This window comes from Phodopus roborovskii, unplaced genomic scaffold, assembly GCF_943737965.1.
Source record: "Phodopus roborovskii unplaced genomic scaffold, PHOROB, whole genome shotgun sequence".
NCBI classification, from domain to species: domain Eukaryota; kingdom Metazoa; phylum Chordata; class Mammalia; order Rodentia; family Cricetidae; genus Phodopus; species Phodopus roborovskii.
In genome coordinates, this window is record NW_026126524.1 from 337877 (window position 1) to 359415 (window position 21539).

A 21539-nucleotide genomic window follows, 5' to 3' on the forward strand; every position below is an offset into this window, starting at 1 on the left:
TAGACTGAACCTGGATCATCTGCAAGAGCAGCAATCTCTCTTGCCTGCTGAGCCATCTCTCCAGCTCCAATATTCTTTATATATATATATATATATATAAAGAATATTCCCAGTAGTTGGGAGGTGGAAGAAGTAGGATCTCTGAGTTTGAGGCCAGCCTGGTCTACTTGCTCTCAGACCATGTCATCCCCAGGTGTGGCTAGATGAATGGCCAGTTAGGCACAGGCCTTTTGCCATATTACCTCTTTCTATTCATAGGTTCAGAAGTCTAGTTAGCTTGTAGCAGCCAGCCTTAGCTATGGTCCACACCCCAGTTGGGCAGGCAGTTATGGAGCCTTGTTCCCCAAGGTAGCACTGCCCTGATAGCTTTCTCAGGCCCAAGCAACTGCCACCTCCCAGGGTTCTGTCACTCAAAACTGAGACCATCATTATCCTTGCCTGTTTCTCTTAGCAGTCTGTGCATAGCAGTATGCTGCACTCTGAGGACTTAGGAAGTAGTGGCAGGAGTACAAAGGCCATCCACTGACTAGATATCAAGTTCAAAGCCAGCCTGCAACACATGAGAACCTATCTTTAAAAACAAACAAACAAACACCAAAACAACATATATACAGAATTAAACTAGGGGGCTGGAGATGGTTCAATAGTTAAGAGCACCGGCTACATTTTCAGAGGACCCAGGTTCGATTCCCGTACCCACATGCACATGTGGTGCACAGACATGCAGACAAGATATCCATACAGTCAAAAAAGAAAAAGAAAAGAAAAGAAAAAAAGAAAAAAGAAAAAAGCTAGATAGAGATGATAGAGACACAGACAGAAAGACAAAAGACAGCCAGGGAGAAACAGATTAAATAAAAGTGGAAGTCTGGTAGTCCTAGAGTCCTTTGCTATAATAACCTCAGCTAGTCTTGGAGCTATGGGTAGTAAATGGATGAAGTTAGCCTGCTCTGGCTCAGGAGGTCAACCTGGGGTCTATGAGATTGCTGCCAGGGGGTCAGATCCATCTAGTGAAGCAAAGCCAGTGAGAAGTGACAGGTTTATTCTGCTCTGGCCCTTGATTTTGCTAGCTACCCTAGTCTCAGAAAACACAGAAGGAGTCAGACTGGGCACATATGTGTACAGGTGACCCTGTTCCACAGGGCACCAGTCCTAGGCCAGCACAAGACCTGGGGCATCAACCAACCTTACCAGGAGGGTGAACTGAGATGGACAGTAGCAGTAGGAAGGGCACTAGGACTTAACTCTGCATCCAGTGTGAGTCATGCTGGCTCAACTTCCTGAATGGTCTCCTCTTCCTTGGCAAAAGCCTAGGTGCAGTGCAGGCACTTTTACCGATGGAAACAGACCGTATTGAGAGGCTCCCAGAGTTCCCTAACTCCAAAGTCCCCAGGGTGAATTACTTTCTCTTCCTCTCTCCACTCCAGCTCCCTTTTTGGTCTCATCGACTTTGAATCTGTCAGGTCAAAGGAACGGGAATTTATAAAAAGCAAATAAGTAATGGACATGGACTCCATCCTTGTGAGTTCAAGGTGCCAAGCACCTTGAAACAGCTTTGGGGTGCTAGTGAGGGAGGAATACTTATTAGGTGAGAAGTCTCCATAAATTGGATGAAGGTAAAAATATACCTAATCCTGACTCAGCCAGGAGGAACAGTAATACTTAATGCAATGGCCATCAGCACTAGCCCCTGTGGGCTGAGGGTCACCCTTTGCTAACCAGAACCAGAAAAGCTTAGGTGTTCCTACGTGGTCAGGCTTCTGTGGAGCCGATTGCCTCACAGAAGCCACCAGGATACAAGCAGGGATGCCAGGCCAACATTGTGGCAACCGGGTTCTTCTGCAGTGCAGTTTTAGCAGGGTTGAAATCCTGGCGCCAGGGTAGGGGCGGCCTAGAGGCTGGGCTGCGGCGTCCCGGAGGAGCCCCCACCCAGCTGTGTCCGCAGTGACCTTCAGGCGTCCCTGGCTGGCTGGGGTTTCTGTCCCATTAAAGATACATTTGGATCTGCGCACCGGTTAGCTTGGGTGTATGGACCTACCCCGCGCTATCGGGGGCGTCCCGGACTCTGCACGCTTCCTTCTGCCCTGTCAGCAAAGGAGCAGAAGAGACGAAGGCAACAGGGTCAGGAGCAAAACGCGGTGGGTATTAGGGCTGTTGACCCCAGTCCGGTGTTCTTTCTCCTTGAGCCCGCAAGCGAGGACTTCTCAAGGGTCTCCAAGCCGGTGTGGGGAGAGTGGCCCACGCCAAGGTGTGGTGCCTATGCAGCCGCCGCGCGCGCCAGGCCAGGATCTGGGGACCGGGGGCGCGGCTGCCCCCCCCCGCCTCGCCCCGCCCTCCTCGTCATGCGGGACGCGGGCGGGGGCGCCTCGGAGTGACGCGCCCTCCTCGCGGTGCCCTTCAGCCGCCGCCGCAGCACAGAGCGCCACATGGACCCCGCCGGCCCCAGAGCGCGCTGCTGCTGATCGTCCGCCTGGGAAGGTAACCGGCGCCCTTGCAGCCGGTCCGACCTTAACCGGCTCCCTCCTCTCCGTTCCCCAGCCCAGTCTTCCCCCCTACTCCTGGGCTTCCCTTCCCGGATCCCCGCTTTCTAGCCCTGGGTCTCCTTTCCAGCTCCTGGGTTCCCTGAAGCTGATTCTACGCTTATCAGCCGGGGTTTTCCTCAAGGTTGCTCAGCCTTGAGGGCGCTGTCCAACGCGAGGTGCTGAAGCGGCCCTGGGTTCCCTCTCCCTCTTTTTCTCTATTGAGAGGCGCGCTCTGGCTTGAGGCCGTGCTCGGGCCGGGCACCTCGCCCGCCCGCAAAGCAAAGGGTGCGGTGGCCGCAAGAGAACTGGACGCCTCTGTCTTTGCGGAATCTCCGCAGCGTCCTAACCTCTCTGCGGCTAGCCCTGCGGAGCCCCCATCCCCCGACTCCCTGGAGACGGAGAAGTTTAGAAGGCTTTGCGGCAAAAGCATCCCTGAACCCCGAGCTTCTGGGACGCTATCCTTGCCTGGCATTCCTCCATAGTTCCTTGGGGTCTCATTCTGCAGAGGGAAACCTGTGAAACATTTGATCCCCAGGGACTAGGTTCCCTGGCAGGAAATACCCTACAAAGAGGGATGTCTCTGCAGCTGTTGGCATTACTGAAACCCTTCCCAAACGCTGTTGATGCGTCAGCCCAGGCTGGACATTCTGGCTTGGGTCACCATACCCCGTGCAGAGACAGGTGGGGGCCATATGCCTCCACTCCCATTGTAAGATTGGGACCCTGTCCCTCCCTCATCCCCCTCTGATCCAGGGTCAGTTCTGCATTGGGAACCTCCAGAGTCTCCCTAGGGACAGATATAGTTGATACTAGTCAGAAGCTATAAGGTCCTTTCCTGAGGGGCAACATTCATGGACTTGTCCTCCCAATCCTTCTCCAGAGGGACCCCTGCCCCACAGCTCCAGAACTGCCAAGGAACCTGAGCAGCCAGAACCTGGACACCACAGTGGAACATTGACCTTCAAACGCCCCCTGGGCTCCGCCCCCGCTTGAGGAGGCTGGTACCAGACTCCTGTAACTGGTGGCCCCAAGTTGTGAGCTGCAGTGGCAGCTAAAAGCTTCCTTCAGAAGCCCCAGAAGCTGCAAGATAACTGTTGATTTGTCTGGGCTCTGGACCCTGCCATCCTGGTCTGGGTATGGGGGGCAAAGAGTCCTACAACGGATTCTCAGGATCCTGGAGAAGGGAACAAGGAGTAGTTGAGGGTCTGAGGAAAGCCTGGTCAGGGTACCTGTGACCACCTGCTCTCTTTAGGCAGAGGACTCTGACCACACTTGAATGTGAGATCTGACCCCGGAGAGGCTCCTGAGGAATCAAGCCATCATCATGGAGTTCGTGATGAAACAAGCCCTAGGAGGTAGGAGCTGGGCAGGGAGGGGGACCTGGGGTTGGGACACTATGTATACACAGACAAGATACTCAGAGACATTTCTCCACCACTGCAGTGGCACATAAATACATGGCTGCATGACCACCCTGACCTCACACACAGCCTCTATAGACGCTTGCTTGCCAGCTGAACAAACCCAGAGCAATTACTCTGGGGACTCAAGCCTTGAGATTGCAGACAAGATGTGGGAAGGATGTGCTGTGTAAGATGGCCCTGTGCTTTCATGCCATGGCCTAGTAAAACCACCACTGGTCATCCTGAGGCAAATGAAGACCTGAGCAGCATGGATCAAGGCAGATACCCCCAGAAAGCTTGTGAGCAGTCCTCACTGTGGCTGTTCTAGAAACAATAGGTGCACCAGGATTGGGTTAGGAAACAGGATTGGGGTGATCCCAACTATGGCTTCACCCAGGTACAAGACAATTCTGTTCACAAAAATAAGAAAAAAATAGCTGTGTAACCAAATCCCCTCCTACAGAGAAAATATGGCCCCTTTTGCATTGTTGGGTAAGGGTAGCCACTGTTTGGACCTACTTGGTCCAAAGCCATCTTTGTAACCATCAACAGCAGGATTAGAAGCTGGTAGAGAACAGTGGGATGAGTTCTTGGCCAGGAGGTGCTAAAATGGTGAGCTGAAGGTTTGCTACCCATTTGGCCTGAATGAGTTTCAGCAATTTGGTCAGCTCAGGCCTGTAGACTTTGATATTGTCCTTGGCAGACCTCATGTTTGTTCAGAGCTGCCTGCTCTGGGTGCCCCAAGCACCCTTGTGTAGCCTCAACACCAATTCTACTATTGGAGAGTCCTTGTGGCCTGTAGGAGAACCTCTTAACTGGTGTATGTCTCAGCTGGAATGTGTTAGGCATCCTTTGCTGATATGGAAAAGAGATGGGGGACCAGTTACTTAAAGGAAGCTGGTTGGGGCTCAGAACTAAAATAAAAAAAGAGAGAAAGATACAGGAATAGGCATTTCCCAGGGGGTGTCTGTGACTTTACTCTTGTATGATGCAAATTAGGCCCAGTGTGCCTGCTGAGAGTTCATGGCTGAAGTAGACTCAGTTTGAATCTAATTATAATGATTACATCACCAAGACAGGATTCAGGGACAAGCCACCATCCTGCATCAGAAGAGACCTGTGTTATACCCAGAGTCCCAAGCTGCTACAGATAATTAATTAGATGGCTAATTCAGGCCTTGAGGTGGGCTTTTAAAGAAACTGAAATATCTGATTTGGCTGTCTACATAGCTGAAATTAGCTGGGTAATTGCCAGCCTGGATTCCCTCTTTGTTCTATGCCAGCCCAAAGTTTCTCCCGCACAAGCGACGGGGTGTGCTTCTTGGAATGCTGTGAAGGCTGCCGATGTGTGGGATAACCAGCAGACAGAGGGCTGCAAGGTAGCAGCCACATTCTAGACTGAACATCATTAAAATCACCCCCCATATTTGCTCCGCATTCACTCCGAAGAGATAGGAATGTGGCTCCCACAATGTTTGGTGGAGTTGGTAGTGACTTCCCACCCCACTCTCAGACTTGTCATGGACTCCAAGCCCCTCTCTTTCTCTCTCCAGTATCACTTTTGGTGTCTTAGAGTGTGTGTGAGCAAAATGGACCCAAATGTAGATTGTTGAAGGAGAGGAATGAGTTCCAGATAAGGCCCAGAAAACAATAGAGAGCCCAAAATACAGATCAGCCTCAGATATAGAGAAACTGGCGAGCCAAGTAGTCAGGGAGAGGTAATAGGAAAGAAAATAATAGCCCAGAAACAGATATATGACTGTTTCACTGGTCCATGTCTACTTAGGGTTACTTGTGATCTGTTGCTTCACAAGGACCTAGACCAAAGAGGGGTAGGTCTTGGATCTGGCTAGATGTGGATCTGGTTCATGTCTATGTCATTGCCTGATCATTCTAGGCTCATGCCTGTCAGGGCAGTAGCCCCCATTTTGAAACCTCATGTCAGGCATGCAGCACCGGTATCCTCCGTTCCCTTTGGCATGTCCCTAATGCCTCCTGAGAGGCAGATCTGGGCCACAGTGACATCTTAGAGATGAGACTCGGAGAAACTAAGGCTTGTATGTACATGCCATGGAACAGTGAATAATGTCCCAAAATTCACAGACTTTCAATTCAGAGGTAAATTCACTTTGGATGGTTGTGAAGTTCTAGATAGTTTCAAATATTTCCTGTAGACAGTGTGTGGATGCCTGTATTTTGTTGTGTGTCCAATTCCAGGGGCCCAGTTGGGCCCAGTCAGCCACAGCTCTTCTGCTTGCCAGAGGCTCTCTATTCTAGTGCCATCTGTTGCATCCTCTCTGCAGACCATAAGGTAACTTGGAAGAAGGACACAACCCTTGGAGCCCCTACTGCATGAGAAAAGGAAGATTTCTGGCTTGAGCTAGGTGGACAGGTGTCCAGGGTGTGGTTTGTGAAGAGCCGAGCAAACCTACAGAGTGTTAGTGAGGAGGAGCCTGGCCAGATGTCCTATCTTCTGTCAGCTGTTTTGTGTACTGCAAATTCCCAGCATCATGTCTCACAAGTACAGCTTTCTCTATCAGTTTCTCTCACCCTCCCCACCTCACTTGCCTTGCCATGATCTCTTTCTGACCTCTGCACCACTGTGTCTGTCTAGGCTGACACCAGGTACTGGTTCCTGGGATTCTTGCATCTGAAGCTGCGAATTGCAGGGTGAATAGTATCCTATGGTGAGCCCACTCTGGGTCTGGCACCCTGGGGCTCTAGGTGAAGCTGACCCCACCCACTCCCAGTGTCCTTGCTTTTGTCAGAGTCTGGTCTCAAGAGTTCTGTGCATTGAGTTGCCCAGACTATTGCTGGTCTTGGTAGTGTGGGACACAGGTGGATACTCAGGGCTTTCTGTACTGAGAGGATAATGGGCTTGCCATTGAGCAGGGCTGCAGGTGAAGCTCTGGGAAGGTGTCTCATGGTGAAGTACCAGATAGCCAGGAGGAAAGCAGCTGGTGTCAGGGTGCAAGGACTTATGAGGAGGCTCAGTAATGTCATCAGGACCTGGCGCTGCCCTTGTCTCTTTGTCCGTCCACACTTAACCCACTCCTCAGTTTTGAAGTGGCTGTTGCTAGTCTGGTATCACTCCTCTACTCCAGGTAGAAACTAAGCAACATCTCTGATTGGCAGATGTTTCTGTGGACTCTTGTGGAAGTTTTCCACTAGTCACCACTTGTTGAAGCCACTACAAAGATGAGGGCCAGTGTAGACACATGAACTCCAGATCAGGGCAGGGCTTGAATGGATAGCTCTCAGATTGGCTGGGCAGTCTTGATGCCAGGCCTACCAACTGTGAGCCTTTTGTAGACAGAATTCCCCATTTCCTGACTCACCTCATAGAGCAGGCAGGTAGTAAACACTTAAGGATAAAATACCCACACTCCTGTGCACTCAGGAGACCCTAGTGTAGTGCATGGCAGCAGATCCAGCTTGTGCCCCATAACTCTCAGTGGCTAGAAGGACACTTGAGGGAAACAGCTTTTCTCCCTAAACCCTGAAAGGCAGCTCTTTCCTTAGGAGAGGACACTCCTGGTTGATTAGGCTGTAGATCAACTGAAAATGCCTTAGTCCTGACTGGGGTTGAAGAGGGTGCTGAGCACTCCACTGATTGTCATTCACACTCTGACCTGTTGGTTGGCAAGAGATCTTGGCTGGGACTCAAGGTACATTTCACAGCCCTAATGAACACTAGTTCTCAGAAGCCTTCACTAAGGTTTCTCATTGCAGAACTAGCTGTGACAGGCCATTTAGTGCTGGAGGTTAACTGGAATAGGAGCTTCCGAGTGAGGGACAAGTCATTGCTGCCTGATGCTAACTAGCCTAGCAAAGCACAACCCAAGCTGGAAAAGACATCAAGAAAGAAGAGGCAGCTTTTCAGGCCCCTCCCCTAGCACCTCTCCCACAGGATACGCTCTTCTGACTCCCTTCTATCTACTACCATAGGATTGGGAGAGAGGGGTAAACACCCTGCTCTGCAGAAACCCAGAGTCTGAGATTTCCCAGTATTAGCCAGGGACTGCTTGGAGAAGCCTGTGTGCCAAGCATCCCTGGAAGAAGGAAGCTTTGTCTGGGGGACAGGAAAGTATCAAGTTGGTCTCACCAGAGCCATCCTCACCTGTTTTTGCACCACATAATTTAATTTTCCAATGTTATTCTTCTCTATCAGCCAGTGGCCTTAAGAATACTAACTCAGTGTCACTGCCAAGCCAGCCTTTTACCATCTTCTGGATGAGGGCAAACATCACTGTCTTCTGTCCCTAAGGTTCCAGGGCCTCTTGTTTCATTTTTGCAGGACCAGCAGCTCAGCAGGATGAGAAGGACAACCCATGGTTCTATAGGAAGAGAGGTGGACTCTGAGTGCAGGGACACTCAGCTACTGGTGTTGGTGTCCAGTGCTAGGTACAGACTGAGGTCCAGAGGTGGAGGAGTAGGCAGTCAGGCAGCTGCTGGAGCACAGGCTATAAGGGAGGTTGGTGCAGCAGCCTGGCCTTTGTCTCAGACTGACTTTTCTGAGGTGACTGTACCTAAAGGAAATGACAGACTCTGGCTGCAAGAAGGATGGAGGCTCTCTCAGGCCCCTTCCTTGGGTCCTACCTCACTATCCTTGACCCTTGTCTCCCTCAACAGAGAACAATAAATAGCACTGTCACCTCTGGTCCTTTGAGGTTAGTTGGGGAGAGCACACAGCAGAGGCAGTGGACTGGATCAGTTCCTAGTGACTGGCAGAATGACTGATCAGGGGGTCAGGATTTCAATCACATTCAAGACTGGTGGCTGAGCCATCTGTCACAGAGCCCGACTCTTTGAATTTACTAATTGGTGACTTCATCTAATCTCTGTTTCCTCTCTGTCCTTTCCCCAAAGCCAAGATCAGATGCTGTTGTCTGCCTGACATTTTGCTCCATAGGAAAGGATGGCAATATCTACAGCAGGCAGTTCCAGCCTCCCCAAAGAGTCTAGTCAACTTATAAAAGCTCGTAGACCCACAAAAAGAGTTGTGCAGAGAAGTAGTCTTTTGATATCTCAGGTCCAAAATCAAGGGAAATAGTGCAGAAACTGAGTATGTTCATTCTTTCTAGTCCAAGACATGAGGTACAGATGCTGGTTTCTATGATACAAGGCTGGGGGTGAATCTGAAATTAAAACTGACCCTGGAAAGACCCTGGATCTGCTTCCCAAGACAAAGCCATAAGGAATCAATGAGGCCAAAGGCCTAAATGTTGTGCTCACATAGATGTCCAGATAAGGGCAAAACCTAGCTCATAGATACATTCCCAGGACCTTTTTGCCTTTAGGCTTCATCATTTTATTTTAATCCTTTTAAAATTTAAATCCTTTTAAAAATTTGCTACACACCTGGGAGGCAGAGCAGGAAGTTTGCTGCAGGCAGGCCTATTCTACATAGCAAGTTCCAGTCTATTCAGGGGTACAGTGAGAGACCTTGTCTCAAAAACAAACACAGATAAGCAAAAATCTTTTTCAGCACTCTGGAGCCCTCAGTCCCTTTAAATACATCATTTCATGGTTAAAAGTGGCCCAGTGAGAAGAGATGTTTATTTCCCAGGCTGATGTCCTGGATTCCCACATAGGGAAAAAAAACTGATTCTCAAAAGTTATCCACTGACCCCCCCCCACTATATAAATAAATAAATATGTAAAAACTAAACAAAAAACTGGGTGTGGTAGCATACCTTTATTTTTAAATTATTATTATTTTTCTTATTTTACATATTGATCCCAGTTCCCTCTCCCTCCCATCCTCCCATGACCCTGAACCCCACTCCCATCCCATCCCCCCCCACTCCACAGAGAGGGTGAGGCCTTCCAGGAGGGATCAACAAAATCTGTCAAGTCATTTGGAGTAGGGACTGGGCCCTCCCTCCTGTCTCTAGGCTAAGGGAGTATATGTGCTAACAAAGTCCTTTCATGCACCAGGATACATCCTGGTTCCACTGTCAGAGGTCCCTTAGGCTGCCCAGGCCTTCTAACTGAGACCCATGTTCAAGGGTCTGGGTTGGTCCTATGCTGGTTTTCCACCTAGCAGACTGGGGGTCCATGAGCTCCCCATTGATCAGGTCAGCTGTCTCTGGGTTTTTGCAGCCTGGTCTGACCCTTTTGCTTATCACTCCTCTTTCTCTGCAACTGGATTCCAGGCTCACTGTTTAGCTGTGTCTGGTTCTGTTTCCGTCAGCTACTAAATGAAGGCTCTAGGATAGCATATACATCCATTATCAATCTCATTATTAGGGAAGGGATTTTAAGGTAGCCTCTCTACTATGTTCAAATTGCTAGTTGGGGTCATTCTTGTAGGTCTTTGAACATTTTCTCTAGAGTCAGTTTCCTCTTCAAACCTATAATAGCTTCCTCTATTATGGTATCTTTTCTTGCTCTCATCTATTCGTCCCCTGACTCAATCTTCCTGGTCCCACATGTTCTCCTCTCCTCCCCTTCTCTTTCTCCTAACTCCCTCTCCACCCACTGCCTCCCTCCCCGCTCCCAATATGCTCAGATCTTGTCCCTTTCCCCTTCTGTGAGGGACCTTATATGTCCTCCTTGTATCCTAGCTTCTCCAGCAGTGTGAATTGTAGGCTGGTGATCCTTTGTTCCATATATGAGCAAGTACATACCATGTTCTTCTTTTTGTGACTGGGTTACCTTATTCAGATGGTTGTTCTCAATATAGGAATCATTTTGATGACTGAAAGACACTTAAGAAAGTGCTCATCATCCTTAGCTATCAGGGAAATGCAAATCAAAGCAACTCTGAGATACCATCTTACTCCTGTCAGAATGGCTAAAATCAGAAACACCAATGACAGCTTGTTCTGGAGAGGATGTGGAGAGAGGGGAACACTCCTCCACTGTTGGTGGGAGTGCAAACTTTTATACCCATTTTGGAGATCAGTGTGGCAGTTCCTCAGGAAAATGGGAATCAGTCTACCACAGGACCCAGCAATTCCACTCTTAGGCATATACCCAAATGATCCACATCCATGCAACAAAGACATCTGTTCAACTATGTCCATAGAAGCATTATTTGTAGTAGCAAGAACCTGGTAGCATACCTTTAATCACAGTACCAGAGACCTGGAAAATGTAGTGGATTTGTATGAATTTGAGGCCTGCCTAATCTATGTACTGAGCTCTAAGTTAGCAAGGGCAACATAGTGAGATATTGTTTCAAAAAGTAAATAACATTATTCCAGTCCCAACAGCTTGATTCAAAAAGGATCGAGTCCTTGCCAAGACAACTATAGGGGTTCCATGTACTTTTTAAAATATATTTTGGTAATTTTTCATATTTATAGGTACACTGCCATGGCTTCACACATGTACATGTGTAACATAATGGTTACATCATATTTAAAAATGTCCCCACTTACTTCCCTGACACTTCCCCACAAAGACAAGTCTCACTACGATGTAGTAGCACAGCCTGGCCAAGCCCAGGACTCTTCTGCCTTTGCTTCCCAGATGCAGAACTTCCCTATGTATTTTCATTCTTTCTTATCCTCTCCTAGTTTTTGATCTTTTGAGCTAGATGTAAAGGGTCGAGCTAACATTCTGTTTTCTTCATACACAAAAGCATTTTGATGTTCATATCTGATTTTGTGATACTTACAAAATTATTTCTTTAAATTTGTTTCTTTTTGTTTTGCATTGGGTTTTGTTGCTTTTTTTTTTTTCCTTCAAGATTTATTTAGTATGTACAGTGTTCTGCCTGCATGGCAGAAGAGGGCACCAGATCTCATTATAGATGTTTGAGAACCACCATGTGTTGCTGGGAATTGAGCTCAGGACTTCTGGAAGAGCAGACAGGGTTCTTAACCCCTGAGCCATCTCTCCAGCCCCTGTACTTTTTTTTTTTTTTTTTGAGACAAGGTCTCACTATGTAGCTAGAGATCTGCTTTCTTCTGCTTCCCAAATGCTGGGATTAAAGACATGCACCACTACACACAGCCAATTGCTTATTTCTTAAAAGAAAAGTATATTTTCTTATCAAAATAGTATAGAGTAACAAAACAATATAGGCAACTATAAAGAAGAGATGTGAAAAACAGACTCCCATGTATGTATGTATGTGCATCACTTATGTGCCTGGTATGCACGGAGGCCAGAAGAGAGCATTAGATCCTCTAGAACTAAAATTGCAGATGGTTGTGAGCTGCCACATGTTACAAGCAGTTTTCCAACCAGCCTGGTCCCATAGCCACATCAGCCCCAAATAATACACAAAGACACTGTATTAGATATAAAGCTGTTGGCCTGTTACTAGCTTTTTTTATTGGCTAGCTCTGTCTTAAAATAACCCTATCTCTATTAATCTAAGTATTTTCACATGATCTTATCTTACTGGAGAGAGGGTCTGGACTCCTTCTCTCAATTCCCTATGTCTTGACTCTCCTCCACTACATCTTCCAGAAACCTCCTTGTCTCCTAGTCCCAACTATCTTGCTTTCCTATTGGCCAACATGGCTTTATTCATTGAAAACATATTTACAGAATGACATCTTCCATTAGCCATGTGGGTACTAGGAACTGAGTCCAGGTTCTCTGCAAGAGCAGCCAATGATTCTAATCGCAGAGACATCTTTCTACCACCCATAAAAGATATAAATGAACAGATAGGTACTGAAGTCTGGGAAGGTCCATGATAAGACTCTGGTCTCAGTGTTAAACACCACTCTGAATACCTGAACCTGGTCTCATTTCCCTCCTGGAAGCACATGTTCACCTATGAATGGTGAGTATTCAGGAACTCTGCATGGTAGACTGGCTTAGGCAAACACTCAACTTGCTGGTAATTATATACAGAATGAGTGTAGCCTAAGCTCCCAGCTTCAGAAGTAGTAAATGTATATTTGCCCACCTCTCTTCCACCTTTCCTAACAAAGGCCTGGGGGTCACAGGCAGTACACTGAGTCAACAGCTCCTCAAATCCAGTGCCCTTTTAGATTCATAACCTATGAAGTCAGTGACCATTTTAGCTAACCAGAGGAGACAGTGTCAATTTGTATCTATGCAGCTACCTTCTTAGGAGGTGTCTGCAATCCTCCTCACACATTCCTAAGTAGATACCTGCCTGGAACAGCTGTCACCTCTGGTTTTCCCTTACAACATATGGCACTGTGCTCCTAGGGAATCATCCCAATAGCTGGTGCCTGTGTCACACATGGTAAGCTTTGCCCAGTGAGGAACTAAATAAGATTGTGCTCCATTTCTTACAAAACCTTTGTTTTTTTCTGTAGTTACTATAACTCTCATTTCCCACTTGGTCCTTTTCTCTCCCACTAGCAGCCCACAGCATCATGTGTTCATATAAGTGACCATATAAGACACTCTGATAGGCATGTTTCTTTCCTTGGAACCTTCCCTTCTGTCTGCATTGATATATTTCTGGACAGCTACTCAGCAGGAACCCTGGGGCCTTTCTGAGAATGCTGCAAGGAGCTGAGGAGGTACCTTTGTTCTCCCTCATTAGAGATAGTTTGGCTGGGTATAAATTTCCAGATTTGAATGAATTTCCCATGTACACTTGAAGGCATTTTGTTGTTGGTCCAGCTTATGAGGTCTAAGGTAAAGTCCCTATGTGCTTCCAGCCTGCTACATAGGCTTTTAGGGTTTCCTCTCTGATCTCAGTACCAGGAATTTCTGGGAGTTAAGAACTTTCTATATGTCTTGTCTAATTCATGCTGGTGTGAATCCAGTTCCTGGATTTTTTTTCCTGTTGCTTCTTTGTTTTTCTCTTTCTCTCTGGCACTAAAAACTCAGACTATACTCCACTCTGTTTTCTTCTGTTTTGTTTGTTTTGTTGTTTTTCACTATAGCTTTTATTCTGTTTTCTGGGATATTTCCAACATTTCATCTTCTAACCTTTCAAATAAGTTTTTATCTTCCATACTTGTACCTTTAATTTCCAAGACCTCTGGAGTGTGGGTCACCTCACATTTGCTTAAGGGCAGTACTAAGTTGGTACAGTTAAAGGACACACCAGGAAGGCTGGTTGCTGCCCGCAAACTTAGCCATGTGATGTTGTATCTGGCTTCCCTGTCTTGCTGTGTCTCTAACATCCCTTTAGAGCTTTCTTTTCTGATTGGAGATGTCATGTTCATGTTCTATGGATTGGAGTCTGGTTCACATGTGTGGAACTCCAAGCTTCCTTTTGGTTATGTGTGGTGATCCAGCTGGTGTGCCCCCATGTCTTTATGGAACTACAGTTCTTTCAGAATCTACATGACTCTGGAGTGAGTGAGGGCTCTTCTTTCAGGGGTGTTATCTAACTGTTCTATTGCTGTGAAGAGACACCATGACCAAGGGAGCAGGTAGATAGTATTGGAGCAGCAGCTGTGAGCTTATGTCCTTATCTATAAGCAGGAGGCAGAGAGAGCAATAACTGGAAATGGCATGGGCTTTTGAAACCTCAAACACCATCCCCCTCCAACAGGGCTAAACAAAATGTTTCCCAAATAGTTCCACCAGCTGAGGACCAAGTATTCTTAAAGAACAACAAAAAAGCTGAGCAGTGGTGGCACACACCTTTGATCCTAGCACTCCAGAGGGTGGACAGATGCAAGTGGATCTCTAATTTCAAGGCCAGCCTGGTCTATAGTGATTTCCAGAACAGCCAGGGCTACACAGAGAAACCCTGTTTCAAAAAAACAAAAACAAAGAACAACAACAAAAAACGTAATTGACAAATGAACAAATGCTATTATCATATGAAATTAAATTGCCTCTGCACAGCAAAGGAAATTATAAGCAAAGTAAAAATACAATAGGAGAAATTTCTTGCCAACTATACTTTAGGAGGAAGTTAATATATAAAGAGCATATAAGAAACTGGGAAAATAAAACATTCCCTGGAATTTGGGGTGAGCTCCCTATAGACCCCAAGCTGGTCTAGAATTCACAACCCTTTTGCCTCATCGTCCTCAGTACACCACCATATCTAGCTAAAGTAGTATTTAGAAGGAAATCTTTGTCATGAAACTCTATTAAAAGATAAGCGATAAATAGTTCACTTTAGCTTTTAGCATAAGGATTTAGAGAAATAGCTCAAGGGGTTAAAAGTATATACTGTTGATAAAATAGGAGCAATGAATAAAGTAGGAAAAAAGAAACAAAGTTTGTTAACATAATAAAATCGATAAGCCTACAACCAGAAAAGGAAAGAAGAGACAAATGACAAATATCAGAAATGGGTATGTATGCATCTCCACAGATGTACAATGGATAGATATTATTTAGATGAAAGAACACATTTATTTAAAGACTTCGTTAAAAAATTTAAAAGGTTTGCTGCAGAGTGGGATGGAATATTAATAAGACTCACATTGGCTGAGTGTGGTGGTACATGCTTGTAATCAAGAGGCTGAGGTAGGAAGATTAGTAGACTAAGGACATCTTGGGCTACAAGAGACCGTGTCTTAAAAATAAAAATAAATAAATAAATAAAAACTAAAGAACCAGAACCAAAAATATATCTCAGATAAAGAACTTGTACATAGACTATAAACAAATCTTACTGTTCAATAATAATAATAATAAGGTTATCAATCCAATTTAAAAGCAGACTCCATACAGGGTTCTAAATAATGTGTATGGAGATTCAGAATGCAGCTGGATGTAATGGTATGCATCTGTAAGTCCAGCATAGGAAACAGGTAGGAGGGTTGAAAGTTCCAAGCCAGCCTAGCTACATAGTGAGACCCTGTCTCAAGGAGAAGAGGTGGGAAAGGAAAGGACAGAAGAAAGGAAAATTCTAAAATAAAATAATAAAGAATAAAAAGGAAAAGGAAAAGGCAAGAACAAAAATCCAAGCCAGTGTAACCCTTAGGTTTGCACTGTATAGTGGGCTCTGCAGAGTGCAGCATAGAAAAGTGAAAGTGGCTGTAGAAGAGTACTTTGAACAGGAGACCACGGTTAGCAGCAGGATGTGTCTGCATAGGAATACTCACTGTGGAATAACAAAAAGTGTCTCTTTTACCTCAAATCCGTAGTTCTACCTAAGTATGAGGAGAAACATCCAAGAGTCCCAACTGAGGGTGCAAAATTCTCAAAAATGTTAAACCAAGGTCATCAGGACTAACAAGTCTGAGAGAATGGCACAGGCCAGCAGAGCTCAAAAGAGATATGACAACTGTCATGTCAGTTTCTGGCTGGGATCCCTGAACAGAGAAGGGGAACACCCAGGAAACAGGCTGGGCATGGTAGCACCTGCTTTTAATGCCAGTACCAGGAGGCAAATGCAAGTGGATCTTTGCGAATTGAAGGCTTTAATGTAACAAGTTCCAGACTAGTCCCAGCTATATGATGTTTAATAAGGATCAGGAGAAACAAATAGGCCGAATAGATGTTTATTCAGAGAGAAATAACTCACAACAGAGTCAGATGAACACCAGCAGGTTCCTGGACCCAAGGATGCCTCCAGATGTACTCCTGTCCCCATGCTGCAAGCAAGAAGAGCTCTCCGAGCCTGCTCCTCAGATTTAGTTCCCCCAGGTAATATCAGGCCCTGTATCTACCCACAATGGGTGTGGTCTATGCCACAGGTACAGACAAAGTGAATATCTCACTACAATTTCCCTTTTAGTCTAAAGAAAAGATTTGGGCTAGATACAAAAACTATATACAAAACAGTGAATAACAAGTGTGCTCTAAGAAAAGGAAAATCTAGAACATGCAAACTTAAGACCTAACTATCTAGTCCTAGGGTAAAGGCAAAATGGGGTTTACAATAGAGTTGTCCTAAGCTGGAAAGTTTAAGTCTAGTACCTAATATATCTAACTAGGAAGAGAGAATAATAGTTGTGATAGTTTAATCTTCAACCTCATTAAAGACCTGAGAAGGAAAATAACAATACTAGGGTAGGCAGGAAGTGTGGATGGGCAACTTCCAAATGGTACAGCTAGGACATGCTACCTGGACAGTCACTCAAAGTCTCACAGCAACATTGGTACAGCCAGTTTTGGTTAAGGCCTAGAGTACCTGACAGACCACAACAAAGCAGGGAGGTAGAAAGGCTTACCCTGACTTGGCAGAGTTCAGCAGTCTTCTATGTTTGTCTCCTCTAAGTACATAGGACCGCACGTCCACAGCAGTGGTGGAGGTGAGGGCAGTTCTTTGCCCAAGAAGCCATAGCTGAAGCAAGGATGGACTCCAGAAGGCGCGACAACAGTGTCCAACATTTTTTTGGGGAAGGTGCATGGTGCTGTCAGGAGCAATAGTGTCTCATGTCAACAGAGTACCAATATTGAAACGTTTAAATGCCATGTTGTGCGGGTCTATGACGTGTTTGAAGATTAAGCATCTATGTCTGACTAATCTCATAGGTATAGGAAACATGGGTGAAGATAATCTGTAATACTCAGGAACCTAGCTATAACACTGATTGAAACTTCCCTGAGTAAAGCAGGAACAAATACCTAAGCAATATAACTATGTACGTATGTATACATGTAAATACCTAAAACAGAGGTAGAGTAGAAATGTCCAGACCAGAGGTAGAGCTATAAAGTGCAGCATGATAAAAATATCCTGACTGTGTCAATATACAAAAATGTCTTGAACATAAGTAAAAGTATACATACATAGAATATGGTAAGGATATTGTGCAAAAAATATCATAACTGGAGAGATTTTCACAATATGACAAAAGATACAGTTAATATACAATTCTGGGAAGAGAATAAAAACTTAATTTTACATAGGTTACTATGTATAAGAATCTATAACAGTGTAAGCTGTATAATACTAATATCTCACTATTACTAAAATAATTCACAAGAAGATAGGCTAATCTACCCATATCCCATCTAAACCATACCTTTCCCAACCATACCCTATTCCTATCCAAAAGAGAAACCTGAGTCTAAGCATTACCTTCCATATCCAACCCTAAGTAACTAAAACCAACACCAAGAAGATGAATATTATCCCTAAATGCTAAGAGCCTAAGGGCGTCATTATCTTAAGATTATTTCCGGCTGAACTGGGATGATGATTGCTCCATGGGATCCTGTAGGAAGAAAATTTTTAGCAACAAAATTTCGACAGGACTGGCTGTGACATATGCATCTCTGCATGGCAGGAAGTGCTTGACTAGAGTTCTATTGAAATTCTGGCCAGGATGTAATAAGAAGGTGCACCATTACAGCTAGCTAGTCAGGAGTTGTCTCGAGCACCCTAAAACTCCAGATGCATTAGGTTGAGTCAAGTGGAAATGACGACATGGGGGCCCCATCTTCTTCTTTCCAGAGAGTTCAAAGATTGCTGTTAGGAATTGGTATTATTCCTTGTGGAAAACTTAAACATCAATATCAACATGGAATTTTCAAGTTTTAAGGTATGCATATAGGGAAAGGCAACAATAAGCATTAAAATGTATATGAGAAAATTAGAATTTCAGAGAGAAAGTTGCATATAAGTGAACGAGTCCCCAGACTTTGTTTTCTTCTGCCTTACACCAATTGGCTTTTTGATGTAAGACAGAAACTGAATTTAATCTTAACAACATGCTTGAATTTAGAGAAGGAAAGCCAAATCCAACTCCAAAGCCAGCATTGGTTTACATGAATTGGGAATAGATAGTAAACTTCTGACACCAAGATAGTAAAGAGAAATAGATTTCTGTATAGAAATAGTTTACTAGAATTAAATGTTTTTACCATTAATCAGATTCCTCTTCATTAAGTGATTTCTGGAGAGTTGTCTTCTCTTCTGTATGTACCTACATGTTCAGTGTCTCTTGGCTGTTTGAAGATGGGTGTTCTCTGTTTTCCTGTAAGGACAAGAACAGAACATTCCCTTACCTTTGAGAGGTCTTTACACATCTCATGGGACCCAATTTGTTAGATGACTTGTCATTTTTTTTTTATTAAGATGTTTTTCTTGTTCAACTCGGATCTTGAACCATTTAGATGGTATCCATAGTTTTTCTTCTGTAGATACAAATGCGAAATCCCTACCCCAACGTGACACATATTCTGGTTTTCTTACTGAGGTCAATACATCCTTGAAGTAAACATGTTGGCTCACTATTGGCATGTGCCTGACCTAGAAGACATCAGTTACCCAGGAGACTGGGTGCAGCTTTCAGGAAGGAACTCTGTTCTGTTTTCCTTTGTGATTCTTCTGGGAATGCAAATTGTTCTCAAAACATTTGTTTTAGGCGTTGGAGCATACTCAGTGACAAAGAGCCTATCGAGCATTGTGTGAGGCTCTAGGTTCAATTCTGAGCACTGCCAAAACTTTTATAATTGTTTGATTGATGTGGGGGTGGGGGTAGTTTTTAAGAAAGGATTTCTCTGTGTATCCCTATCAGTCCTGGAATTCACTCTGTAGACCAGGCTAGCCTGGAACTCAGAGATCCACTTGCCTCTGCCTCCTGAGTGCTGAGATTAAAGGTGTGCACCACCACTGCCCATCTTAAAAGGATTACTTTAAAAAAACACACATTTAAACTTTTTTGTTACATTTATTTATTGTGTGTGTGTGTGCGTGTGTGTGTATGTGAGCATGCATGTATCATCATATGTTTGTAGAAGTTAAAGTACACCTTGCAGGAGTTAATTCTCTCCTTCTACCATGTGGGTCCCAGGATTAGATTCAGGTCATCAGGTATGGCTGTGAATGCCTTAACCAGATTATTTGTCTCACTAACCCTGAAAATATACTTTTGGGCAAGTATCCTGGGGCACAACTATAATCCCAACATTTGGGAGGTAGAGGTGAGAGAATTGTGACTTTGAGGCCAGCCTTATCGACAGAAGGAATTCCAGGTTAGACCCAAGTATAGAGCAAGACCCTGTCTCAAAAGAAAGATGGAAAAGGAAGAAGGGAAAGAAAAAGGAAGATTCACCCAAAGCAAATACAGGAATGACCAACAAGCACATGAATAATGTTTGAAATCATTACTTGCAAGTGTAAGGCATCACCTATTACCCACAGTGTTGGCTACATTCAAAAGGACCACCATGCCAGTATTAAACTATACAGGGATCCAGGTTCATATCTGCCATAATTCAAGTATAACTGGTGGAACTACTTTAGCAGGATCTGACCATTTCTTCCGAGTAGAATCTAAATTTGCTGAACAGTTTGTCAATCACTCTCAGGATGTTCCTGGATAAATGACCGGTACACAGGCTTGGCCCTAAGGCCCAGGGCCATGAATGGTTAAGCTACTTCACAGTGAGACCTTACAATAAGCTATCTATGTAGAAGCATGTTACTTAGTAGCCAGGAAAGCCCCCAATTATATACTGTGGGGACTCTACTGATCTAAATTTCTAGAGAAAAATTTCTGTGGGAAAGAAGATGAGGTCATCTGGGTGCTTGAGTAGGCACTATGGCTACCAGAAGCCTGTCTTTGGCTTCACAGATTTATATATCCTAATAAGTTCCCATTGTGCTTTAGTAGTGGGTTCAATGTGGCATGGTCATGTTGTGGCTATGTGTGTAGACTCCACCTTGCAAAGCAAGATGAAGGAGGCAGGCCAGTAGTCAGACATGGTACAAGTTCCTGTTATTCTAGGCCCTCTCTAAAGGGGATGAAAGCTATAGTTACCCCAGGGACACAGAACCCATTGTTTGTAGGGGAAGGAAACAGCAAGGTTCTGGAAATGGCACCTTATGACACAGGTACACAAAGACCACTGGGCCTCTGGATGACATCTGTATCATGACTGATGCTTTGATGCTGGGACATCTCTACCTTCTGCAAATGAGCTCCCTGAACTTAGGATGAGCTTTCCTACAGGTTTCCCTAGAAAATGACAGGCACCAGTTTCCCTTCTGTTGAATATCACTCTGGCTCATGTGTTGTTGGTTCCTAGACTTTCCCCTCCCTCCATCTTTCTTTCTTCTTCCCTTCCTCCATCCATTCCTCCCTTTCCTTCAACATGACTTCTGGTGTTGCTTTTATGCTAATTTAATAAAAATAACCCAGAGGGTTTCCTCTTTTCCAAGAACATTCTAAATATCATGGGAATTATCTGTTTCTTGAATGTTTGAAAGATCCATCTGTGAATTCCTAGACATTATTCTCAGCTTTTATAATAAGAATATTTTGAGGTATGGATTTCATTCAAGATTTACCATGTGTGAATACAATGCATTGTTTGGTTATTGCTTGTATGTGAGCGTGTCAATGTATGTGCATGTGTGTGAAGATGCCAAGGAAGGATGCTAAATGTTCAGCTATATGATTGCCACATTATTCCTTTAAACAGCAGCTCTCACCATACTTGGAGCTAGGCTGACTTCCAGCAAGCCAGAACAATCCTCCTGTCTCTACCTCTCATATGTTTTTTGTTACACTGATGCCAGGATGTAAACTCAGGTCTTCATATTTGCACACCAAGTACTGTCACCCATTGAGCCACTTCTCCAGCCCCTGTTTGGTCATTTAATTTCCTATCTTGCTAGCTCTCTTTACTGTGGAGGACTGAGGTAGAGGCATACCTTGTCCTAAAAGCCCTCATGGGCTCAGGAACCTTGTTCAGGATTTTGCAAGACAGCTGCTTTCTAGAGAGTATATCATGACCTCATTACCTCTAGTTTCCATGCTGGCAGGAACTATATTCTAATATCCACAGCCCATCTGCT

General features: G+C 44.9%; 1 protein-coding gene across 1 annotated transcript in view; it reads left to right on the plus strand.

Moving 5' to 3' along the window:
* The first annotated feature begins 2312 nt into the window (after positions 1–2312).
* Positions 2313–21539, plus strand: part of Cplx1 (complexin 1) — a 29855-nt gene continuing 10628 nt past the window's right edge. The window contains exons 1-2 of the mRNA XM_051198030.1: positions 2313–2478; positions 3775–3877. Of these exons, the coding sequence (XP_051053987.1) occupies positions 3847–3877 (31 nt within the window). The 5' untranslated portion in view covers positions 2313–2478; positions 3775–3846. The remainder of the gene's footprint in view (positions 2479–3774; positions 3878–21539) is intronic.